A 22,829-nucleotide genomic window follows, 5' to 3' on the forward strand; every position below is an offset into this window, starting at 1 on the left:
GCATCTTTTCGGGCTTGATACTGCCTCTAGTGGTGTGGGGGTGGTAGCACAACTAATCTAATTATATTACTAAATCAGAATACCACAAAGTTTTTATTATTTACTATTAATTTTGGCATTTCTGGCACCGTAAAAGCTAAATTATCTTATAAAACACCATATTTTTTACATTTCCTTAAGAATGTAGAGCTAATTAAATGACATTTAATTAGGTAAATGTTATAATTTAGTTTGGTTAAGAATAATTATTGTGAATAAATGATTTCTAATAAATGTTCTTAATTGCCAGAGGAACACAGTAACGCCTTCATGAGCTCAGAGGTTCAAACTGACAAAAAACAAGGATGTTTCTTGCCGTCTTTCATGTTCTTTCAGCCAACAGTTGAGACAGAGTTGTTTTTGGTTTTACCACTATTTACCTGCTGTTTTACCTGCCATTGAAAGTTTTCTTAAAAGATTGTCAGTTGGTCTGCAGCTCATGTGAAAAAAACAACTGAGGAAATAAAAAGTTAAAACTTGACTTAAGATGTTGTTTTAACTTGAGTTGAGTTAAAACTCTAGTTAGAATGTTAGGTTTTAACATTTTAACTCAACAACCTCTACCTAACTAGAGGTTGTTAAGTAGAGGGTTACAAGATCACTAGAGCTTCTTAAAAGATAGAGTTTAAGGAATGACACAATAAATTTAAAATTTGCCACAGTTTCAACAGGTTGGCCCTGAAGTGAAACTGGAATCACTTTCAGGTTTTGTTTATCTCATTTAATTAGCTCTACTTCCTTAAGGAAATGAAAAGGTATGTTTTTTTGTGAGGGAATTTATCTTTTACGGGTCCAGTAATGCCAGAATTAATAACAAATAATAAAGACTTTGTGGTATTCTGATTTAGTAATGTAATTAAATTAATTGTGTTACCACCCCCACACCACTAGAGGCAGTAGCAGGGCCGAAAAGATGCGACTAAGAAGCAGATATAGAAGTACACAGAAAGCTACAGAATTTGTTAAAAACTGTGAGCTGTTCTGAAGTAAATAAAAGAGAGAAGTTCAAATACATGCTGAGAGTGAAACTCCTTCCTAAAGGTGAAGATATCAGAGATTTCAAAAGAAAATAAAAACAGGAGGCCGTGGATAATATAGGAAATGGCGCCCCCTTCACTTCCGGAGTGCAATGATCCCATTTCCAAATAGAGTATGAGACTGACAGTAGTCTGTCCCGCCCCTTTCTGTTTGCTGCAGCGAGGTGTACTTGCATTTTGCTGCTTGTGGGCTCAATGTTGGTGTGCAAGATGTAACTGAGAGAATCCGTTTCAAGGATTGTCAAAATAAAAGATCCCCCAGACTCAAAAAATACATAAAACGGAAATATTTAATTATTTTTTGTGCGACCCGGTACCAATTTGTACGTGGCCCGGGGTTTGGGGACGACTGATTTAAGGTGTCTTTCTGTGGGCTCAGGCTATTGTCAAGGGTCAATGATTTTTTCCTGTTGCCCAACCTTACTTTCCAGTCAATAAACAGAGGTAAAAAAAAAAAAAAAAGTCAGCTGTCCCAGCCAGTCAACCTCCTGAGAAATTGCCGTCTGTTGTTTCTACAATATTTATATATTTATATATAACCTGTACATAGCAAATCTTACATACTGTTCAGCTCTTATCTAGTCCATTTCAGCCTGCCTGTTTTTAAATTCCAAAATAATTCCTGACATCTGTCTTCAACTTTGCTAGTGGTGACTGACAAGATCAAATTAATGAATTGATTTTTTTTTGTTAATTTTCTTTTAAAATCCACCCCTAGAACAGACAAATATTTAGTTTTAGGAACTCAGATGTTGGATCTTATTTTTCAGACATTAAATTTGTCATAAGGAACTAAGTAGTTTGCAATGGCAACAACACTCTTCAGAGTAGAAGTTGTTACTATGGAAAAACAGCTCATGCCTTTTTAAGTTTCAGTTAAATGTTTGAACTTAAAATCATAGAAACCACGGAAGGCGTAAGACTTTGGCTAGCAAAGATGTACGAGTTTATCCTTTTGAGATTTGAATCTCATTTATAGAAGGTGCTAGATTTGAAAATGTTCTTTAATCATATCACCTGTTCCCCACACACATATTGTTATTTATCAAACAACCCCGTAGAATGTGCTCAACGGCCAGCAATCCACTTTGACTTTGTTCCAAATGTCGATGATAATTCTACATCTGTCCAGGGTTTGACTCTAGTGCACGCTCCTGTCTCAGCACACTTCAGCACCACACATCTTATGTTAATACGACGGTTTACTCATGTTAATTGATGCGATGCACCGCTACTCTCCTGATGTGTGATACAGGAGCCTGGAGTGTGAATGATTTAAGAGTTTAACACTTCGAATAGTACATCAGAACACCACCCTCAAATATTAAGTTAGATTTGTGATACTTATTATTAATGCATACTAATGTTTTCTGACATTTGTATTGATGTTTGCAAAAATAAATCAGACCATGGAGCTACAGAATACCTTGTCTTATAGTGGAGATATCAGTTATGCAGACATCTGCTCTATAATCTTGGGAGTTTCAAATAATTTTTGCATTTAAAGAATGGCAAAATCAATATATCACAGGGAGTTTTTCTAAAAATATGCTTATCAGGATATTGACCTAATCAGGTCTAGGCAGTGTGCAGGCTTGCAGGGCGCACATACACATTACACTCTCCTTCAGATTGCTTTATTCTGTTCTTATTGTTGGTGCTGCATGACACTAGAAAGTCTTATGGTGACGATATTAAATATTTTGATGATCATATCATTTGCCATATATTCCAGTCGTTTTGGGTTCATCTGCTGCCGTAAGACTCTTTATGGATGGCTGAATATTACATTAGTTTGAAAAATTTGGTTTCAAACTAGAGTTAACTGAGTCCCCCTTAGAGATCGGGACTCCAAGCAGTCCTTTATGATGTGAAAATTGAACACACTGGCTTTGCGATTGTGGTACATTGTGCAGCCCTGGTTTGAAATGTCCTCTTTGTCTGCCCCACCTCCATCTTTTCCTTCAGGAATACACCAGGAACAGCTTTATGTTGATCCTGATCCTTAGTGGGTAGAAATGAACCCTAAACTTACCACTTCCATCTGGAAGTGACTTTTGCAGCCCCATGTACCCATGTCCGCATTAATGAAGAAAAGTACTTCCTCCTCCCTCGATGTATTCCCCTGAAGCCTTCTGCTGTTTCCCTCTACTAAGAAAGAGAGTGAGCTTGACTTGAGACCTGCTATGTGGGCTATATGATGGCCTTCCTTGCTTTACTGCTGGGGACAGAGGCATGTTTGTCCTGCTTGGCTACTTATCTGGCTGACCTAGTGGTGAACAGTGACTTTGTTGTAGTCTTCAGCCTGTCTGACTTTTTGAAACACTGACTGACCACTCTACTATCTGCCCATCAACCAAGAGAGGACAAAAGACAGTGGCTGTCCTGTTGTTCTCTCCATGCTTACTGCGACTCAGTGACTGCTCTCTTCACACCCTATTCACAACAAATTACACATTGACTAACTATCAGTATCAACTGTGGCTCCATCTACTGTATGTGGAATCAGTGAAAGCAAGAATGACATAATCAGAAAAACTGAAATGCATGAGTAGGATTCTGACACACTGATTAAAAAAAAATGTTGCAATTTTTACATTTTTAAAAATATATATTATTACTATTCACAAGAAAATACAGAAATGTAGAAGGTAATTTCATCTACCATTCCATTGTCTGGGGTGTGTCGATCCACACTTACTACCAACTCGACACCTTTTCAATTGCATTTGAACACTAATGGTAACCCCAACCCTAACTACATGCTTACTAAATGCATAGTTGTATTGAAGACAGGTTGCTCAAGCTAAAAAGAGAACTTCAGAATTAGATAAAGGGGATGCATCCACAGACACACACACGCACGCGCACAAAAACAAACAGAGGTGTTTAAATTCAAGTCTTTTTAGATGCTCTCTGTTGGGCTGCAGTTGCCGCTAAATACATCTTGTAATAACTAGCACTGTTCTTTTCATAGAGATGTTGTGGTTATTATTACACGTTGTTTGTCCCTATGGTTTCTCGGTTCTCTGATTTTTTTGTTTTCTTTCTTTTCTTTCATTGCTCTGTAGAAACAGACTCCTGGAGCGTTGTCTTTAGGGCTGTTCTAAACGAATATTTTAGTAATCGAGTAATCTATCGATTATTCTTACGATTGATCGAGTAATCGGATTTAAAAAAACATCAGTAAATCTAACATAACAGCAGTATTACTATTGCATATCAATATCAGTCCAATTTTTCACATTTTAGTTTTCCTAACAATAACTTTTCTTTAGTTTAGAAAATTAACCTGTAACAATAATGGCTCACTTTCTACGTTAACCTGAAGAAAAAAAATACAAAAATCTGAAATTATATTCAATTTAATAATAAAAAGGCAGGCTCACAAATAGGCTTACAAAAAATGTCTATACTCCAGCTTTTGGTTTATGTATTCATCTCCAGTCAATATAATAGATGAACTCTCATCTTGCCCAGACATTTATAGCTTTTGTGTTCATGTTAGCGACGGGGATTTGACTCCTGCATTCGTCACACACAGAAACTCATCTACCAGCTATGTGCCATCACGATGATTTCCGCCACCCATTTGTTGAGACCGGGATGATATAAAATTACTTTTCCAGTTCGTCCGTAAAGCTACACTTACGTTAATCATCTAAGCACAGCCGCCCGCAGTGCTCATATCCGCTTACCTGTATAAATACACTTTCAGCGCTCTTCCCCGCTGTTCTCTCTGAACCGCCACCAGGCAGCAGCTCCAGGAGGAGAAAAGCTCCAGGCATCGTGCCAGTCATTTTAAGGATGCTTATTGGTCCCCCGAAAAACGACAAAAACCTGGACATTATCATGGATCAATAAAATCCTCCCAGGCTGAACTTGAAAATTGGACGTTATGCTGCTAACACTTAGCTTTTGTCAACAACTTAGGCGGAAGTGAGAGCGCTGGGCAACGCAAATAATAACCCGGCCAGAACACGGTGCGCTAAATAATAAAATATAACTTAACGAAGCTTCGAGGCAGATAAATTTTCCTCGAGGAATTTTAATAATTGAGGTACTCGAATCACTCGAGAAATCGTTTCAGCCCTAATTGTCTTAGGACACACATCCGTTCACGCACCCCCCCCCACCACCACACACACACACACACACACACACACACACACACACACACACGCACGCCCACCCCCGCCCACACACACACACATACACATACACATATACAGTATATACAAAAGAAAGACATTCCTATCTACAGCAAGACAATTTTATTAAGAATAACTTTATCATATAAAATACTTTTTGAATAAGTTAAAATGCCTTTTCATAGTCTAAAACTTAAGGAAGAGAATCATTTATGGTGCATTATTGGTTTCTTTTTTTCTTGTTTTGTCTGCAGGCGTTTAAGGAGATGTTGTATGCTGCACAGGACCAAGCTCCATCCGTTGAAGGTATTCCAGACACACACAGTCCAACTAATCATATCCCTTACCTAATATATAGTTATTGTATGAATAATTATAACCTCAAACGCCTTCATTCACATCTTAGTCTCCAACCTGCAGATGTGATTTTGGGTCTAATTAGAACCAGTTTCTAGCCCATACGGCTCTTATAGAAGTACTTAAACATTTGTGCAAAACATTAAACGTCTCATTTGGCACATTAATGGTATTGTTTCATTAAATATAATACAGGACACTGTTAAATACAAATATTTCCATTAACAATCACTGCTGTATTCTCCTCGGCTGTGCTTCACAATTAAGCCGCAGCATCACCGTTGGTCATTATGGAAACACAGCACTGCATTCTGTTGTGTCCTTTAATCGACTGCAGTAAGGCTGGCATAGAAAATACAGCCCTGTGCCTGGTATTATAATGTGTCATTCTCTCTCACTTGTTTTTTTAATTATTTTTTTTACATGTACTACCTCAACTTGTGTTATTCCGTAATGATGCATTTCTTGTAAAGTTACACCACCAGGAGCCATAGAATCATCTAAATGAAGCATTTCATGGACTAACCAGTTAGTGGGACTCTTTTTTTTTGGGATAATTACAGGCCTGTTTGTACTAAATAATACTTCTCATTATGGCATGTCTATGTCACCTTTAACTGGTATCTTCATTTGACAAAGCAGGCTTTTTGTTGTTAAATGAGCTCACCTTTGTTAGACATGACCACACACCATGAGTGTGTGTCTGAAACGATTACTTCCTTCTTATTTTCAGGCTTCCTATATATTACTTTCATTCAGATATCATGTTTAAGCTTTAATTTAGATTGTATATCTATGCTGTGCCCAAATACAAAGAGAAAAGAGAGTATAGCAGTGGTGTGAGGCTTAAATGTAAGAACAGAAGAAATCAGTGGATTCAGATTCCAGTGAAGGCAGTTTCTATATTTAACTAAATATATAAGTTGAAGGAAGCACCATGAAACTTTCATAGTGTTATAATCTAGCTGAAGTTTATCTAAAAACATGTTAAAAGACATCTTCAGTTTAACTTGGTTAGAACTCATTTAAAAGGAACCTGTGAAATGTCTGATGCTGTCCGTTTTTTTCAGCTTTTCACAAACTGGGGAATGCTTGTAGATATTTTGTTTCTGAGGAATGTCTTCTGGATTAAGGGAAATTAAAAGTTTGACATTTAAGACAAAAATGTCATTTTCTTGATTATGAGTCATTACATTATTAATTTAGGTTGTGACTATATATTTTAGAACTGAGTGATATACAATTATTAATGTAAGATGTGCATAGTTTTTTTTATTTCACATTTTCTGCATTAGCAACCATGATTTTGTTTTCAGCATGTCCACATCTTTCCCCATGCAAGCAGAGAATCATCTATAGAAGGCTGGGGCTGCACCCTGTGCCTGCAGACCCAGAAGTGGCTGTTTGGACCTTCCACAATGGTTCTTAGTAGGGGTGCACTGATTTATTGGCCAGCTGATTTATCGGTGCCAATTTCCTTAATTTTGGGACATCAGTGATCGACCGATCTTATCCACTGATGTTATCAACATCGGCAAAGGTCTAAGAATCACACACGGTGCTTTTTTTTTTCTCCCGTGAGAGAGGTTTGACTGACAAACCGGCCGACCAGCTTATGTCTGCACATTTGTCATCCCATTGTTGCCAATTCAGCAACCTTCTTTTCAGACAAAAAATGGCATCGGCCAAAATCAGAATTGGTAAGTTAGGCTTTTTAAAAGATTGGTAATCAGCGATCGGCCAGAAAACTGCAATCGGTGCAGCCCTAGTTTTTAGTCACTTTGGCTAAAAATGATAAAAAACCAAGTCACATTTTTAAATATAGATAGAATATTGAATGCAGCTTTTAGCAAATATCTACATCATATACATAGGCAGACAAACTTTGTTGTCATTAAACTGTACATTTAAAATTTACATATTAAATGAAATTTTGTTGCAATGCTCCAATCATAATAAAATAAATGAGTAATAATAAAAAGTGTCAATATTTTAGTAACTAAAACTAAGCTCTATTTTAATAAAAGATTAGTGAGAGTTTAGTAGTCATATGCAAGAAAATGTATCCATCATCCGTTTGCAAAAGTTGTATGCTTGTCTTTTTCTTGAACCCAAAAATAGAAATAATACTGTTGTTTCAAAATTACAACACATTTCATATTATGGATATTTATCAAAAATAAAAAAATCAAAGGTCATGGAACATTTAAAACTCTAGAGCTTCACATTTAGCTTGACCGAAGGCGAAGATGGTTTTTGGGTTGCAGAATATAATGAATGTAATGAGGTATGAACATCAAAGGTAGTGAGAGTGCCTCTACTGGCTAAATATGTTATTGCACTTCAGAGACTGAATTGATGGTAATGGACTTATAATGGCCCACTAAATTTTTGATACAAACATTTATTTGACATTTTCAAAATGTGCACTATGTAGTGCTGGTGTAGTGACCAGGTCACAGAGTTGTATGCTACTGTCTGTACTAGACTGTAGGTTGTACTAACAGTCCATTCAACCTTTTTGTAAAATACTTGTTCTAATGTGTCTGCACACATCTCAAACTAACTGCTCGTCAGTCTAATTAGTGACTTTCAGGTTTTTTTTCAGTTTTAAAGAAAGAAACTGAAAAAACAATGAATTCAGTAATGTGTCGAAGTTGAATTACTGCCACTGAGTACTTTACTTAGTGATATCTGTTCTATTTCTTATCCAACATGTAGTAATGGCAAGATGAGGTGGTCATTGTGCTTCCGTACCCTGGCAAGCTGTCAGAGACAGACTGTAATCACTACACCACACAGTGGAGCTGCAGCAGTAGCTTACCCTGCCTCGCTCAGTGCAGCCAGGCTTGGTTAAAGTGGCAGATAAGATTTGAGGGAGGACTCAGCTTCCGACTTGTGGACTTTAACAGGCAGGTGCTGAAGAAGCCAAGCCAGCCTCTCTTTAGAACACTGTGAGAAGGAGCGTGACATACACTGATGTGGGAGCTGTAGCGCCAGTGTATGAGAGGTGTGTGTGGATAGAAACGTACCAAAATAATGTGACTGTTCTGCATCAGATGAAGTATGTCGGCGTCTTAACTTTGCCAACAATATTCACTAAGTTCAAGTTTGAAATAATTCTTAAGAAAAATGTGAACATAGTAAAATGTTCAGTTTGAGATGTTCATGAGATGTTCAGCTCTTAAGATATTTGCACCTATGATTTAAATCATTTTTATATCATCATTTCAACTTTTTTATTTTATTTTAGGAGGTTTTTAATTTGAACTTTCAGCTCATTGATGCAAAGTAAAATGTTACTTTTATAAAATATATGTTTTTTACATATTTGTTCAAACTGTTACCATTTTGTTACTAGGGCTGTTGAAAACGATTATTTTAGTAATCGAGTTTTCTATCGGTTATTCTGACAATTTATTGAGTAATCAAATAAAACATTTGATGAAATAAAATATTGGTAAATACTGCCATAATATCAGTGTTAACATCCGCTGTCAACATTGGCCCAGATTTTCATGTCTGTGCGTACCTAACAAGTACTTTTCTGAAGAGAATGAACCTGTAACAGTAATAGCTCAATTTTTAAGGTGACCTGGACAAAAATGATAAAAAAGTGATATTCAGTTTAATAATAAAGCAACAGGCTCACAAAGATGCTTCTAAAAATGTCTATACACCAGTTTTTAGTTAATGTATTCATCCTCAGTCAATTTAATAGATAAACTCTCACTTTGTCCAGACATGTATAGCTTCTTTAGTTAGTCTAGATTTCTGCTTTGTCATCCTGAGATAAGACCTGGGGGGTTTTGTCCTACAATCCAAGTTATGTGGTGATTTCCAGATGCCATTCTGGAGCCATTTTGCTCACCTGTGCTCTGACATGTCCTGAATCATGTCAGAGCCGTTAGCGAATACTAGTTCCATGAATCTGTGTGTATGGTTGACAACAGAGTTCACCTAGAACAACATCCATCCACATTAAGGAAATCAGTTCTCAGGTGTAGGACAACTGTTTTTTTTTTCATTTTTATAAAACTAGTCCTTATCTGTGGACCAGCTGCAGCCTTGTGTTGTTGCTGCTGCTTATTGCAGAAAGCTGAGTAAGAGTGAAAAGGGGTGTTGCTAAATAATAAACCTAAAACCCCTCAATTTTAAAATGGAAAGTATAGGCTGTTACTGAGACAGATGTGTCATAATGATGATAATGATGATAATGATGATGACATGTGCTGAGACAGAGAGTGAAAACAGCAGAATAAGGCCAAAAAGGGATAAGAAGATTACTGTCTTCTGACTGTGCCAGCTGTTTGTGTGATGCAGGGAAGTTTTACAGGGAGTGGTCGGCGCACTCCAACTGACTTAATTTGGTGTTTTGTCTAAAAGAGTCCAAGTTAGAACACGGTGATTCACTTAGTCTGCACGGTGTGACTCAAAACCACCTGCTCACACGATGTTTGGATGCTGTTGATAAGTCACAGTTCCAAAAGATCCTCAGAAAACATTGTTACTGGTCATTTTTAATAGTTTAGGTATGTATATAAAAAAGAAAGAAACAAGAATTGATTTAATTGAAATTTTATGTGAAAGACAAACATAATGTGGTATACAATTGTGAAGTAGAAAAGAAATTATACATTTTTAACATTTTTTACAAATAAAAACTGAAAAGTGTGGTGTGCAAAAGTATTTACCCCCCTTTTCTCTGAATGCAACCAGTTTCCTTCAGAAGTTTCCTAATGTCTGCTAATGACTGAACAGAGTCCACCTGTGTGTAATCTAATCTCAGTAGAAATCCAGCTGCTCTGTGACGCCTCAGAGGTTCAGAGAATATTGGGGAGCAAACAGGATCACAAAGTCCAAGGAACACAGCAGACAGGTCAGGGAGAAAGCTGTGGAGAAGTTTAAAGCAGACTTAGGCTGTAAAAAGATTTCCTAGGTTGAACAGAGGAGAGCTCTGATCAGAGATGCAGCCAAGAGGCCCATGGTGACTCTGGACCAAAGGCAGAGATCCACAGCTCAGAGGAGGAATCTGTCCACAGGACAACTATTAGTCATCACTGCACAAATGTGATCTTTCTGGAAGAGCGGCAAGAAGAAAACCATAAGAAGTCCAGTTATCCATCTAATCTGACTGAACTTGAGCTGTTTTGCAAAGAAGAATTGGCAAAAATTTCTGTCACAGATGAGCAAAGCTGGTAGAGACAAACCCTGAAGACTAGCAGCTGGAATTGCAGCAAAAGGTGGTTCCATAAAGTATTGACTCAGGGGGCTGAATATTTTTACACACCACATTTTGTAAAGAAATGTTTTGAATCATATATAATTTTCTTTCTACTTCACAATTGTATACCACTTTGTGTTGGTCTTTCACATTAAGTTCTAAAGACATATTTATGTTTGTGGCTGTAATATGACAAATTATGGAAAAGTTCAAGGAGTATGTCCAATACTTTTGCAAGCCACTGTACATTTATAGAAATAGAAATATAGACCAAGACTGAACTTCCTGCAGCAACTCCAAAAGTCCAACAAAGGAGCTGCTCATCGTCTTCATGGCTGTTTTTCAGAACAGGACGGGTCCAAACTGCAACAAATGTTCAGGTCTGCAGTGAACATCATCACGGCTGATCTTCCATCCAGGACTGCTGTAGGTTTAGGGTCAGGAAAATTGAAGTCAGCATCTCTGCAGACACACATCCTGGACACAAACTGTTTAGACTTTTACCTTATGCTTATTTACAAAGACAACACAGTATCAGCTCTGTCTGCTAGTTGATCATTTAATCAGCATATGGGTCGATCCCTGTGCAGATGGTCAGATGCTCCTACTTAACATTGTGTGAATCACAGGTTGTTCATTTTTATCTTCTGACTAACCTGGTAATCCACCCTGGAATTGTATCACTCTAACATTTATATCATCGCCATCTCTATTTATTCCTAATTTTAACATGTCTTTCAGCTGTCTCCACCTCAGAAGTACCAACGATCAGTCGTGTCTGGAAAAATAATTCCTGTATAGTCCTTCTCATCACAAGAGATAAATTTATTAAAGTGTCTGGTTTCCTTATCGGCTTGATCAAAATGAAGCCAGCACAGCAAAACTGCCACAGTCATCCAATTTCCTAAACTACAGTTTCTCTGAATTACCAAAATTAAAAAAAAAAGTGAAATCCAACTGTCAGTGTTTAATACATGTTTGGATGTTTTAGTGCTGACAATAAAGACATTGTTGAGTCAGAAGTCTTGTTTACTGTCCACTAAGGTCTTTCCTCTGATTGACTCTGATTCTAAACTTTTTGCCAAATGACTTGTTAATGAAGCCCCAAACAGATCTTCCACCAGACAGGATGATGCTGTGTTCCTACAGATGTACAGGAAAAAGCAGTGATAGTTAAGATACATGGACCAACTAGACGGTGCTCATTTAATAAAAGATTTTTATTGATAATGCTAGACACACCGAGCAGAGATTTGTGACTATTTAAGAGATTGCTTAAAACATTAAATAAAAGAAAACAAACATTAACACCAAACTGCACCCAGTTATCTTGGGATAACTGTACAGGTACAGTTTTCTTGTACCTTGTTAATCTTATCCTATTAATAAAGAAATTCAATAATTAAGAAGATCAGTTATTTCCAAAAAGTAATCTAGCCTTGTTGGTGATATATCCATTAATATTATGTTATTTTCAGTTGGACCAAAACGCTTCTTGTTTTTTCCCCACAAGTAAATAAAGATTTTGGCTCATTTTCTTATGTTAGCTTATGTTGATATTTATGTCAAAACATGCAAACTTAGAATGTTTTCAAAGACCCAGAGTTCCTGCATGACTAATCCTACATAAGCACATTTCAGTTAGAAAGTACTTCCTGATTTTTCTATTTGCAGAAACCATTTTGTCTTTGTCCCTTTGTCCTTCTCCTGCTATACTGCATTCATACACTACGTTCCTCCTATGCTATGAAGGTTCTATATTAAAGGGTTTCCTGGCTTTCATAAACACATATTATTTCAAAAAAACTATATATATATATATATATATATATATATATATATAAAAATTGATGGGAAGATCAATAGAGCCGTATACAGAACTATTCTGGAAGAAAACCTGTTGCAGTCTGCAAAAGACCTGAGACTGGGATGGAGATTTATCTTCCAACAAGACAATGATCCCAAACATAAAGCAAAATCTACAATGGAATGGTTCACAAACAAACATATCCAGGTGTTAGAATGGCCAAGTCAAAGTCCAGATCTGAATCCATTGGAGAATCTGTGGAAAAAGCTGAAAACTGCTGTTCACGTGCGTTCTCCATCCAACCTCACTGAGCTCCAGCTGGTTTGCAAGGAAGAATGGGCAAGAATTTCAGTCTCTCCAGGTGCAAAACTGATAAGCGACTTGCAGCTGTATTCGCAGCAAAAGGTGGCGCTACAAAGTATTAACACAACTGGGCCAATAATATTGCACGCTTTACTTTGCAGTTTTGTATTTGTTAAAAAAGTTTAAAATATCCAATAAATTTCATTCCACCTCATGATTGTTGTTGATTCTTCACAAATTAATAATAATAAAATAACAATTTTAGATCTTTATGTTTGAAGCCTGAAAAGCGGCAAAAGGTTGAAAAGTTCAAGGGGGACGAATATTTTCGCAAGGCACTGTATATGTGTGTGTATATATACAGTATATAATGCCTGGATGAACCTCTAAATCATGTCTTGTAATAAAAGGTTATGTATGTTATTATTTTTCTTATTTTTATATGTATAAACTGGCCAGATTTGTATCAATTAGACTGTGCAGTTTCTCACCGGCATCAATTGTTGCAGGCTATAAAATCTACATCTTCACTAACATAACCAACATAAAATGTAATAATTCATAAATAGTATGTGTTGGGGACATCCAAGGATTGAAAGGCATGCATATATTGTGCACAAAATAAATTTGGATAAAACAGGTTAAACATACCCCGGAGTTCTACTGTTTTTGTTTGATTTGATTTCACCAATTGCTTAAGTGGTCATCAATCATGATTATTCAGGATTTTCTTCTGGCCACATTTCTTCCTCAAAGACGATGGATCCCCACTATCCCAACGGTTTTTAATAACATGTTGGACAGTTCTTAACCCAGTTTTAGTAGTTTCTGCAGTCTCCTCTGCTTGATGCATGCCACTGATTTGACCCCTCTCAAACAGACTGACATCTTTTCTACAACCACAAGATGTGTCTTTCAACATGGTTATTTAAGAAATGAGAAGCAACTCACTGCAGCAGTTGGGGTTAAATAATTTGTTGCCAGTTGAAACATAATTGCCCATGCAGTAATCATCCAATAGGAGGCTCATACCTATTTGCTTAGTTCATTTTTATTTTGGCCAGTCAGCATATAAATTGTTTTTGTGTGTGTGTGTGTTTTCCTTGCTGTACATATTGCGGTTATTGTTTCTGTTGACCTTACCACAGAACTACACTCTGTTAGCAGCATTAAGGGATGAAATACAACTGTGATAACTGTCCTAAAATAGTGGATGTTCTGTCAGTATGTCTTTGTCATATTGAACAGACCCGTAGAAAAAGCAGAAGCACAGAAGAAGAACGTTCCGTGCCTGTTATTGTGGTAGATCTGTCTGCTGTCTCACCACTCCCCCTGGTGGTTGAAAAACAAAATGAAGGGTTTTTGCATTGAGTAGTTTTTCCAAGTCCCAGAGAGACTTAGTACATTAGTTCAACCTTCTGTGTCCCTTTGACTGCTATAACTTAGTATCTACATGGAATGGATGAAGGCAAGTTTTCCTTATTGGTGTAACAAATTGCTTTATTTTGTTTTTTACAGTCACAGACGATGATACAGTCAAGAGGTATTATGCCAAGTTTGAGGAGAAGTTTTTCCAGACTTGTGAGAAAGAGCTGGCCAAAATCAATACCTTCTATTCTGGTAATTCCAGCAGTACAGTACTATGAGGCACAACTTCCTTCTACATCTTTAGGTCACTTTTGTTTCCTCCCCAACAGAAAAGCTGGCCGAGGCTCAGCGACGCTTCGCCACGCTGCAGAATGAGCTGCAGTCATCGCTGGATGCCCAGAGGGAGAGCTCTGCCACCGGGCTGGGCCTCAGAAGAAGGAAAACCGTGTTTGCCCTTTCACAGAAGGAGAGATGCAAACATAGAAACATTAAGGATCTGCAGCTGGCCTTCTCCGAGTTCTACCTCAGCCTTATACTGCTGCAGAATTATCAGGTAGATGATAAGACAGTTTATCTACTGACAAGTTCAAATATCAGCACATTACAATGGCTCTTTTCAGGTTTTATTAGAGAATTTTAATCTATAATAAAATGGATGTAGCACAGTGCCTAAGGATTGTTCACTCTCAGCATATCCCACTGACGGCCTTTCTGTGAGCAGTTTCCATGTTCTTCCTGTGCAGGCAGGGATAGTCATCTCTCTACCACAACGTTTACTTAGCCACTCTGAGGTTTCTCTTCCTGTAGGTATTTGAGCACACATGGTTCTCTTGCTGCATTCCAGTTATCTGGGAAGTGTGAACTCAGTGCTGGGTTTGACGTCAGACCCGAGGTAACAGAATCCTAGTTAAGAAGTCGGAACTTCATCATGGCGACAACAACTATAGACATTGTTCACTGAGGGTAGATGGAGTTGCTTCCAGGCTCTCAGTGGGAAATCTGACTTCAGAGAATGTTACAGATGATTTTTCAGATTGGGAAGTCAGAATTTCCCAGTTCCAACCACAACTGGAATGCAGCATCTGTCCTGGTTATGTCTACCCTGTTGACAGATGGAGGCCCTGGAGCTACCCTGTGGGTCATAGATCTGATGTGTTAAATTGCAGTCACAATTTAGACAGCTGTGCTAACATTATGTGTCACCTGTGTCTACAGACCTGTGGTTGGTGGGCTTCACTGACTCACTGTTCCTCTTTTCACTTCCTGTCAGAACTTGAACTTCACAGGATTCAGGAAGATTCTCAAGAAGCATGATAAGATTTTGGAAACTTCCAAGGGGGCAGATTGGAGGGTGGCCCACGTTGAAGTGGCTCCATTTTATACATGCAAGAAGATCACCCAGCTCATCTCTGAGACTGAGGTGAAAGTCACACACACCTCAGAGTTAACTAGATATTTAAATAGTCATGTGTAAAAGAAGTTTTAATAGAACAACGGTTTCCTATGTTTTGGTCTGTGCTCACTAGGCTCTGGTCACAACAGAGCTGGAAGGCGGCGACCGGCAGAAGGCCATGAAGAGGCTGAGAGTTCCTCCACTGGGAGCTGCACAAGTCAGTCACACAGCTTAAACGTCCTGTTTAGAAGAACATTGTTCTGTTGCTCCAAATTAATAAGAAAACAAAATGGTTTCATTGATATTGTTTGAGATTCTTTTTATATTATCATATAATGCAGTGATGCTCTGTAGCACAAACTAACACCATAGAGTTATCTTTTGTCTTACAATAAGGAAGAATTAAAAACCACAAGTATAAGAAACACTTCTTTTCATAGATATAGACAAAAGATGGTTCAATTTGTCACTCTCATTATACTCAGAGGTCAGAATTTTCAAGTTCTGAAGTCTAAAACTCACAGTGATGCTAGCTGCGGTGTGATGCACCAAGCCTAACATGCTGGCAGAGATCATACTGTTGGCTCTGTCTAGGCCCCAGCCAATAAGACTCTGCCTCTGTCTTCGATTTCACTGCTTCAAGTGGAATAGCTGTAGTTGATGATGAATTTTACAATAAGGCCAATCAAATAATCAAATCAGGTTCTGCCAGTCTGTTCAGTCTGACCAAATAAACCATCTAATGTTCAATCATACATATAATATTAGTTTGGATTTATATGCGTATAGACTTTTCCAAGCTCGTCTGCTCTATACTGAATGTAATTCTTTGAGCCAGTGGTTCCAGTTCCAGAAGTTGTAGTTGTTTGTGATGGTGTGGATTTAAGAAATGTGTGTGTGTGTGTGCGTGGGTGTGTGTGTGTGTTCACAGCCTGCTCCAGCTTGGACCACCTTCAGAGTGGGACTTTACTGTGGAGTATTCCTCGTCTTGATTGTCACTGTAGTCATTACAGGTATTACACGCGCACGCAGCCACACACACACACCCCCACACACCCCCTCACACACACACCCCCCCACACACCCCCTCACACACACACCCCCACTCACGCCAACACACACTCCCACACACACACACCCCTGCATACCCCTTCAAACAAACTTGTTTACAATGAAAAGTTGACTCAGTTTTTACTTCATGGAATTTGATATTGTCCACAAGTTATTTTTATTATAGGTCACATTGTTGCTTGAGAGAACATATGACTCTGACTCAGTGTAGACTTACACATTAGCTATCTTGAGTTGGGAGAAAATTGCTACAAATCCCTCTACAGCTGTCTGTGCACAGGTGGTGATCTTATACAAAGACCTAAATGTTCAAATCATTTATTACTCCACTGTAATCAATTATTGTGATCAGGTTCTTGTGTCCTATCTGCAGCTAAATATGTATTAAGCAGATCAAATGACAAATTGTTAAGGAAATAAATAAGTCTTACCTTAGGTGAAACGCTGAGTCAATCAAGAATGAACCAATATGCATTTTGATTATTATTTTATTAAGAAATTAAGCAAAGAATATAGCAATGACTCCTCTGGCTAGTCCAGGGAAGTGAAGAAAAGATGAAGGTACATCGCTTTTAATATCCACCAGCCCTCTTACAGAGATTGGAGCAAAAGGCATTATCCCACCAGTTTCAGTTTACTTCACAGCTCTGGTATTTGCACCTGCAGACTGTGACCCTGTATGGTTCAAACCCAGTTCAGAAATACCATTTATTATTTGTTTCCAGCGATCTGCTTCCAACATGAAGGGTGCTTTATAGCTAAAATTGATTGCTTGATGGATTGATTGAAATAAAACAAAGTTTGACATAACAATATGCAAAGGTTAGTGGTGCTTCTGCTTGGTTCTCCTTTGGGATGTTGTGTGTCATGCAGAAGTTCAACTTCCTGTCAGTCAGATCATTTATCTCACTTCAGAAAGTATTCGGGTAGCTTTCTGGGTTTGTTGCATATAAAATTCTGTAGTCTGTAGTATGGAGAATATTATTTATGACTGCTTTGATGCTTTTAAAACTACATGGATGATTTTGATATTTGTCAGCCATGCTGCCAGCTTGCCAGGTCCATCTTGAAAAGGAGATTTTGAATCTCAACAAAGATTTTTATCTGGTTAAATAAAGCTATTACTAATATATGTTCTAAGGATATCTGTAAAGCCACAACTTAAAGATACTAAAAAAATAGGAATTTTCTGATCATGTGTTATTTTTCTTAATATGATCCAATTCATTTAAGAATAGTTTAAATCCCAGATTTTAACTATAAAAATCAGATTTTCTGAATTTCATCCCTATTAATTTACACCAGATGAGGTGGACAGTATGATACCTGTCCTACTGATGAAATAAAATCACAGATGTGATGATAATTTAGTGCCCATTTATATCTATAATCTAACATAAGAATGATGAATGTCAGTCATCATTCTTCTATTATCTTGGTGAAAGCTTTACCAATTGCACAGCTTGTATTGTGCAATTAAGGAAATTCAGTTCAGTTTTTTTTATATAGCACCAATTCACAACAGATGTTATCTCCATGCACTTTACCAAAAAAAGTCATTTCAATTCAGTCACCCATCCGTCCATCATCCAACACGCGTATCACCCCTGAGGGGTCAGGAGAGGTGCTGGTACCCCTCTCTAGTGGTCATCGGGCGAGAGGCGGGGTCACCCTGAACAGATCACCAGATCATCGCAGGGCAACACAGAGACACACAGAATTTAAAGAGACCAGTTAACCTGACAGTCATGTTTTTGAACTGAGGAAGGATTGACAAACATTAAAGTGTCACTGACACAATAAAACCACTTACATTTAAAAAGATGAACTCTTGTGCTTTTATTCTGTGTTCACAAAAGCTTTTAATAAAAAAGATTTCTCACAGAATACTATAAATGAATAACTATTATGTTCATAGATGTGTTTATTATCATTCAGTGATTTGGAGGCGACAGACATCCAGCTCCAACCCTTCACTGTTGGATCCTTCCTTCCCAGAAATGTTGGAGTCATCGTTGCTTCCTGATCAATATGGCTCAGAAAAATAGCGTTGCAGTCCTTCAGTAGAAGCAGCTCCTTCTTATTCATCACTCCATCTGGCTTCCTCCTTCAAAACTGTAGATAAATTGCTCAAATCTTTGCTGAAATCCTCACAAGTTCCTCCACTTTTGTGTTTACGGTTTGATTTACCCTGATTACATCACAAGACGACTTTGGCGTTTAACCCAGTTACTACAGACGGAAACGGTGACACTCTGTATTCCAGTATTCTGTGGGAAATATTTAAAAGCTTTTGTGTACACAAAGTGAAAGCGCAGTAGTTCATCTTTTTAAATCATCTCAGTGGTTTTATAGTGTCAATGACACTATAAGCTCAGTTTATCATTTCAATTTAAAACAGCAGAATCACCTTAATGTATTTATACTATGGACACAGGTTCTCTCCATTAATACTTTTACACCACAACATATTCAGTAATGTGACCTCTTCTTTCTTCTTCTGCTGTTGCATCACATTTCTTCCAACAGGAGCCGTGAAGATTGGTGGTTCTAAAGTCTGGCCTGTGGTCAGGATCTACAGAGGAGGCTTCCTGTTAATAGAGTTTCTCTTCCTTTTAGGTGAGTGCACACTAACACACATGGAATTTTTAATCACTTTTTAGAATCATTTCTTTACAAATGGTTGTGCACTGAAGCCTTCCACCCCCACTCATACTGCTTTGATATGCTTTTATTGAAGTAGCTTTTATAATTGAATTTTTTGTGCTCTTTGGTTTTCTTTAATAAGACATAGAGATGCACAAATCAGAATTTATTGACCAATTTCAAACAGACAAATTCATGTCAGAGACTTCTCTTTCAGGAAAGCACTACAAAGCTTTAGTAATAGAAAAAGTGAAAAAGTGATTTTCAGAAAACACTGATGTCATGTATGAGCCCTAAATTATGAATTAAAGGATATGATTCCATTCTTTTCTCATCTTTTAGGGATCAACACCTATGGCTGGAGGCAGGCAGGAGTTAATCATGTCCTCATATTTGAACTTAATCCCAGAAACAACCTCTCCCACCAACATCTGTTTGAGGTGAGAACTCTTTCTCTGTCTCTGACACGTTCAGCCACACACACACACACACACACACACACCCACCCACCCACACCCACACACACACACACATCTCAGTCAGTGCCTGTATTAATGCGTTAGAAGGGCTGAGTCTGTCTGTATGGATTGTTCACTGACTGAACCAGTCTTTATGTTTGGCTGCAGATTGCAGGCCTGTTGGGGGTGCTGTGGTGCGTCAGCTTGCTGTCAAGTCTTTTCTGTGATGACATCAGGATTCCGATGCAGGCCAACCCTCTGGCTCTTTATGGGGTCTTCCTCCTGTTTCTCATCAACCCGTCAAAGACCTGTTACTACAAGTCCCGCTTCTGGCTGCTCAAGCTGCTGGTAGGGCCTCTCAATCATAATACGTCTTCTTATTTAACATTTTATTCAGCAACACTGCTATGCAGTTTTTATGATGCGTTACCATGACAACAAGGTTTTATTTTTCACCTTTGGGAGGCACATGTATAACCAATTAATCAATCAAGTTTATTTGTACTGCACATTTCAGCATCAAGGCACTTCAAAGTGCTTTACATCATAAAAACACAAAAATCAACAACTGAAACATTATGTTTTGTCAAGTGACATCATTACACATGTTGGTAAGTGTTTCATTCATTATTGCTCAAAAGCAACTCTAAACAGGTGGGTTTTTAGTCTCGATTTAAAGGAACTCAGTATTACGGCTGTCTTGCAATTTTCTTGAAGTTTGTTCTAGATTTGTGGTGTATAAAAACTCAATGCTGCTTCTACATGTTTGGTTGTGGGGATGCAGAGCAGAACCAGAACCAAAGACCTGAGAGGTCTGGAACAACAGCCGATATTTAATGTATTGTGGTGCTAAGCTGTTCAGTGATTTATAAACTACCAACAGTATTTTAAAATCTATTCTGTGAGTGGGCTTTAGAACTTAATGATGTCCTCTATCCTCCTGGTTTTAGTCAGAACGTCAGCAGCAGCGTTCTGAATCAGCTGCAGCTGGAAGATTTACTGTATTTGTTAGGCAGACCTGTGAAGACACTGCTACAGTAATCAATACAACTAAAAATAAATGGATGCATTTCTCTATTTTTTGCTGAGACATTAGTCCTTTAATTCTGGAGATGTTTTTCAGGTGGGAAAAGGTCGACTTTGTAACTGTTTAGTATCTCAAAAGCACAAATGATACCTGAAGTATTTTTGCAGCTAAACTGTCTAAATTGGGTTCTTTCTTTATTTTTGTGTACAAATTCTGACATTTTCATGTTTAATTCTACACTATTTTCCAAAAATATAGCAAGTAAGAGTTAGTTGTTCTTACTTGAGTATACTTTTGGCTATTCTTCCCACCTCTGCCGATGTTCCATCCCTCGCTGGTTATTTAGTGCCAGAAATAATCCCGCTCCTCTTTCAGCAGAAGTTAGGCTCACTATGGCCTTTTCACATATTTAAAAGAAGTTTTTATTTTCACAATAGAAAGAGAAAAGAGTCAGGCAGGAGACATTAGACCAGAGGCAGCAGCAGGGCGATGATGCAGGGTCTGCTCAGGTAAGGAGCCATTTTAACCAGGCAGCAATCTGTACCGGGTTTTTACAGATATTTCAGAATCACATTCCAAAATATCTTTTGTCTGAATAGCTAGCATAAACAGCATACTATTCCACTTTCAATCAGTTCGTCTCTCACACATTGTTGTCTAATTTTGCATTTACAGAAACATACTTCAAAGATGGGACACATGAATTTCTGAGATGTTTGAGCTAAGGTTTATGCTGAGCATGATTACTCATCATTTTCTGGTGACTCACCTAAACCTTTTGTCATTTTTGTTTATTTTGTATTAATAAACAACTTGGTTATTTCATTTTACATAAAGATTTATTTATATTAAATAAAACTCCTCTGAAGCCGGGTCTGATGGTGGCTACTGTAGCTGTTGGTTACAGCGGTACAGCTTGGTTAGTTAGCTTCAGTTGCTCCCAAGAAATCAGTGAAAAACAGTAGAAGACAAAAAAAACCTGGCAACAGTTTTTTCCCTTGTACTAAGTTAATATATACGTAAGTTCTACAAATATACAAAAAAATATTTAATTTTCAACGTTCCAGTGGCCCAACAGCAGGTAGTGTTCTCTACATCTTTGCTGTATGCACAAATGCATTTCTTATGTATGAAGTTATTTATTAGATGCATCAGTCTTGGAATTAATAAGTTTTGATTTTGAAAACGTATGTCATTTTTTATTTATACATTGCCTTTCAGAGGATCTCAACTGATTGTTTTTTCCACATTTCATCATGTTACAAAGCAGATGGATATTTTTTAAGAGACAGTGAACTGGACCTGTAGCAGTGACTGTGTCCTGTCTGCCTTCCTCCATAGTTCAGAGTGGTGACCGCTCCATTTCATCATGTTGGATTTGCAGACTTCTGGCTGGCTGACCAGTTAAACTCTCTGGTGGTGGTTCTGATGGATCTGGAGTACATGATCTGTTTCTACAGCTTAGAGCTGGAGTGGACAAAAGAGGATGGGCTTTATAGTAACACAGGTGAGATGAACAGAAAGGTCTCTTGATAGAGAAATATCTGGCTGATGCTGATAGATGTGTTGTGTTCAGAAAGCGTGTGTAACACCTACTCCTATGGTGTTCGGGCGGTCATCAAGTGTCTTCCTGCATGGTTCCGATTCGCCCAGTGTCTGCGGCGCTATCGGGACACCAAGCGGGCCTTTCCTCATCTGGTTAATGCTGGGAAGTACTCCACTTCCTTCTTTGTCGTCACTTTCTCCGCCCTGTACAACACACACAAAAGTAAGGTGTTTACTTTTACACACCTGGTTTTCGTAATGAAATAAAATCTTCCTACAGTCTGGAGAAACTAGAATGTCCTCTAGATCTGAAAAACTGGAAATTGTTTCTGGAAAAACAAAATAGTTTTTATTCCCTGTCCAACATCTAAATATTCATCTGTCTTCTGTGAGCACAATCATC

The 22,829-nt window shown here is 37.9% G+C and overlaps 1 protein-coding gene across 2 annotated transcripts in view; it reads left to right on the forward strand.

The window, feature by feature from the left end:
- Positions 1 to 22,829, forward strand: part of LOC116721488 (xenotropic and polytropic retrovirus receptor 1 homolog) — a 52,254-nt gene that overhangs the window by 17,465 nt on the left and 11,960 nt on the right. For both annotated transcript variants that reach the window (XM_032565249.1, XM_032565248.1), the window contains exons 2-12: positions 5,482 to 5,533; positions 14,437 to 14,538; positions 14,616 to 14,839; positions 15,557 to 15,706; positions 15,813 to 15,896; positions 16,611 to 16,692; positions 19,280 to 19,369; positions 19,739 to 19,836; positions 20,023 to 20,202; positions 22,223 to 22,388; positions 22,458 to 22,649. In XM_032565249.1, the coding sequence (XP_032421140.1) occupies positions 5,482 to 5,533; positions 14,437 to 14,538; positions 14,616 to 14,839; positions 15,557 to 15,706; positions 15,813 to 15,896; positions 16,611 to 16,692; positions 19,280 to 19,369; positions 19,739 to 19,836; positions 20,023 to 20,202; positions 22,223 to 22,388; positions 22,458 to 22,649 (1,420 nt within the window). The remainder of the gene's footprint in view (positions 1 to 5,481; positions 5,534 to 14,436; positions 14,539 to 14,615; positions 14,840 to 15,556; positions 15,707 to 15,812; positions 15,897 to 16,610; positions 16,693 to 19,279; positions 19,370 to 19,738; positions 19,837 to 20,022; positions 20,203 to 22,222; positions 22,389 to 22,457; positions 22,650 to 22,829) is intronic.

The sequence above is a fragment of the Xiphophorus hellerii genome, chromosome 6, assembly GCF_003331165.1.
Source record: "Xiphophorus hellerii strain 12219 chromosome 6, Xiphophorus_hellerii-4.1, whole genome shotgun sequence".
Classification (NCBI taxonomy): domain Eukaryota; kingdom Metazoa; phylum Chordata; class Actinopteri; order Cyprinodontiformes; family Poeciliidae; genus Xiphophorus; species Xiphophorus hellerii.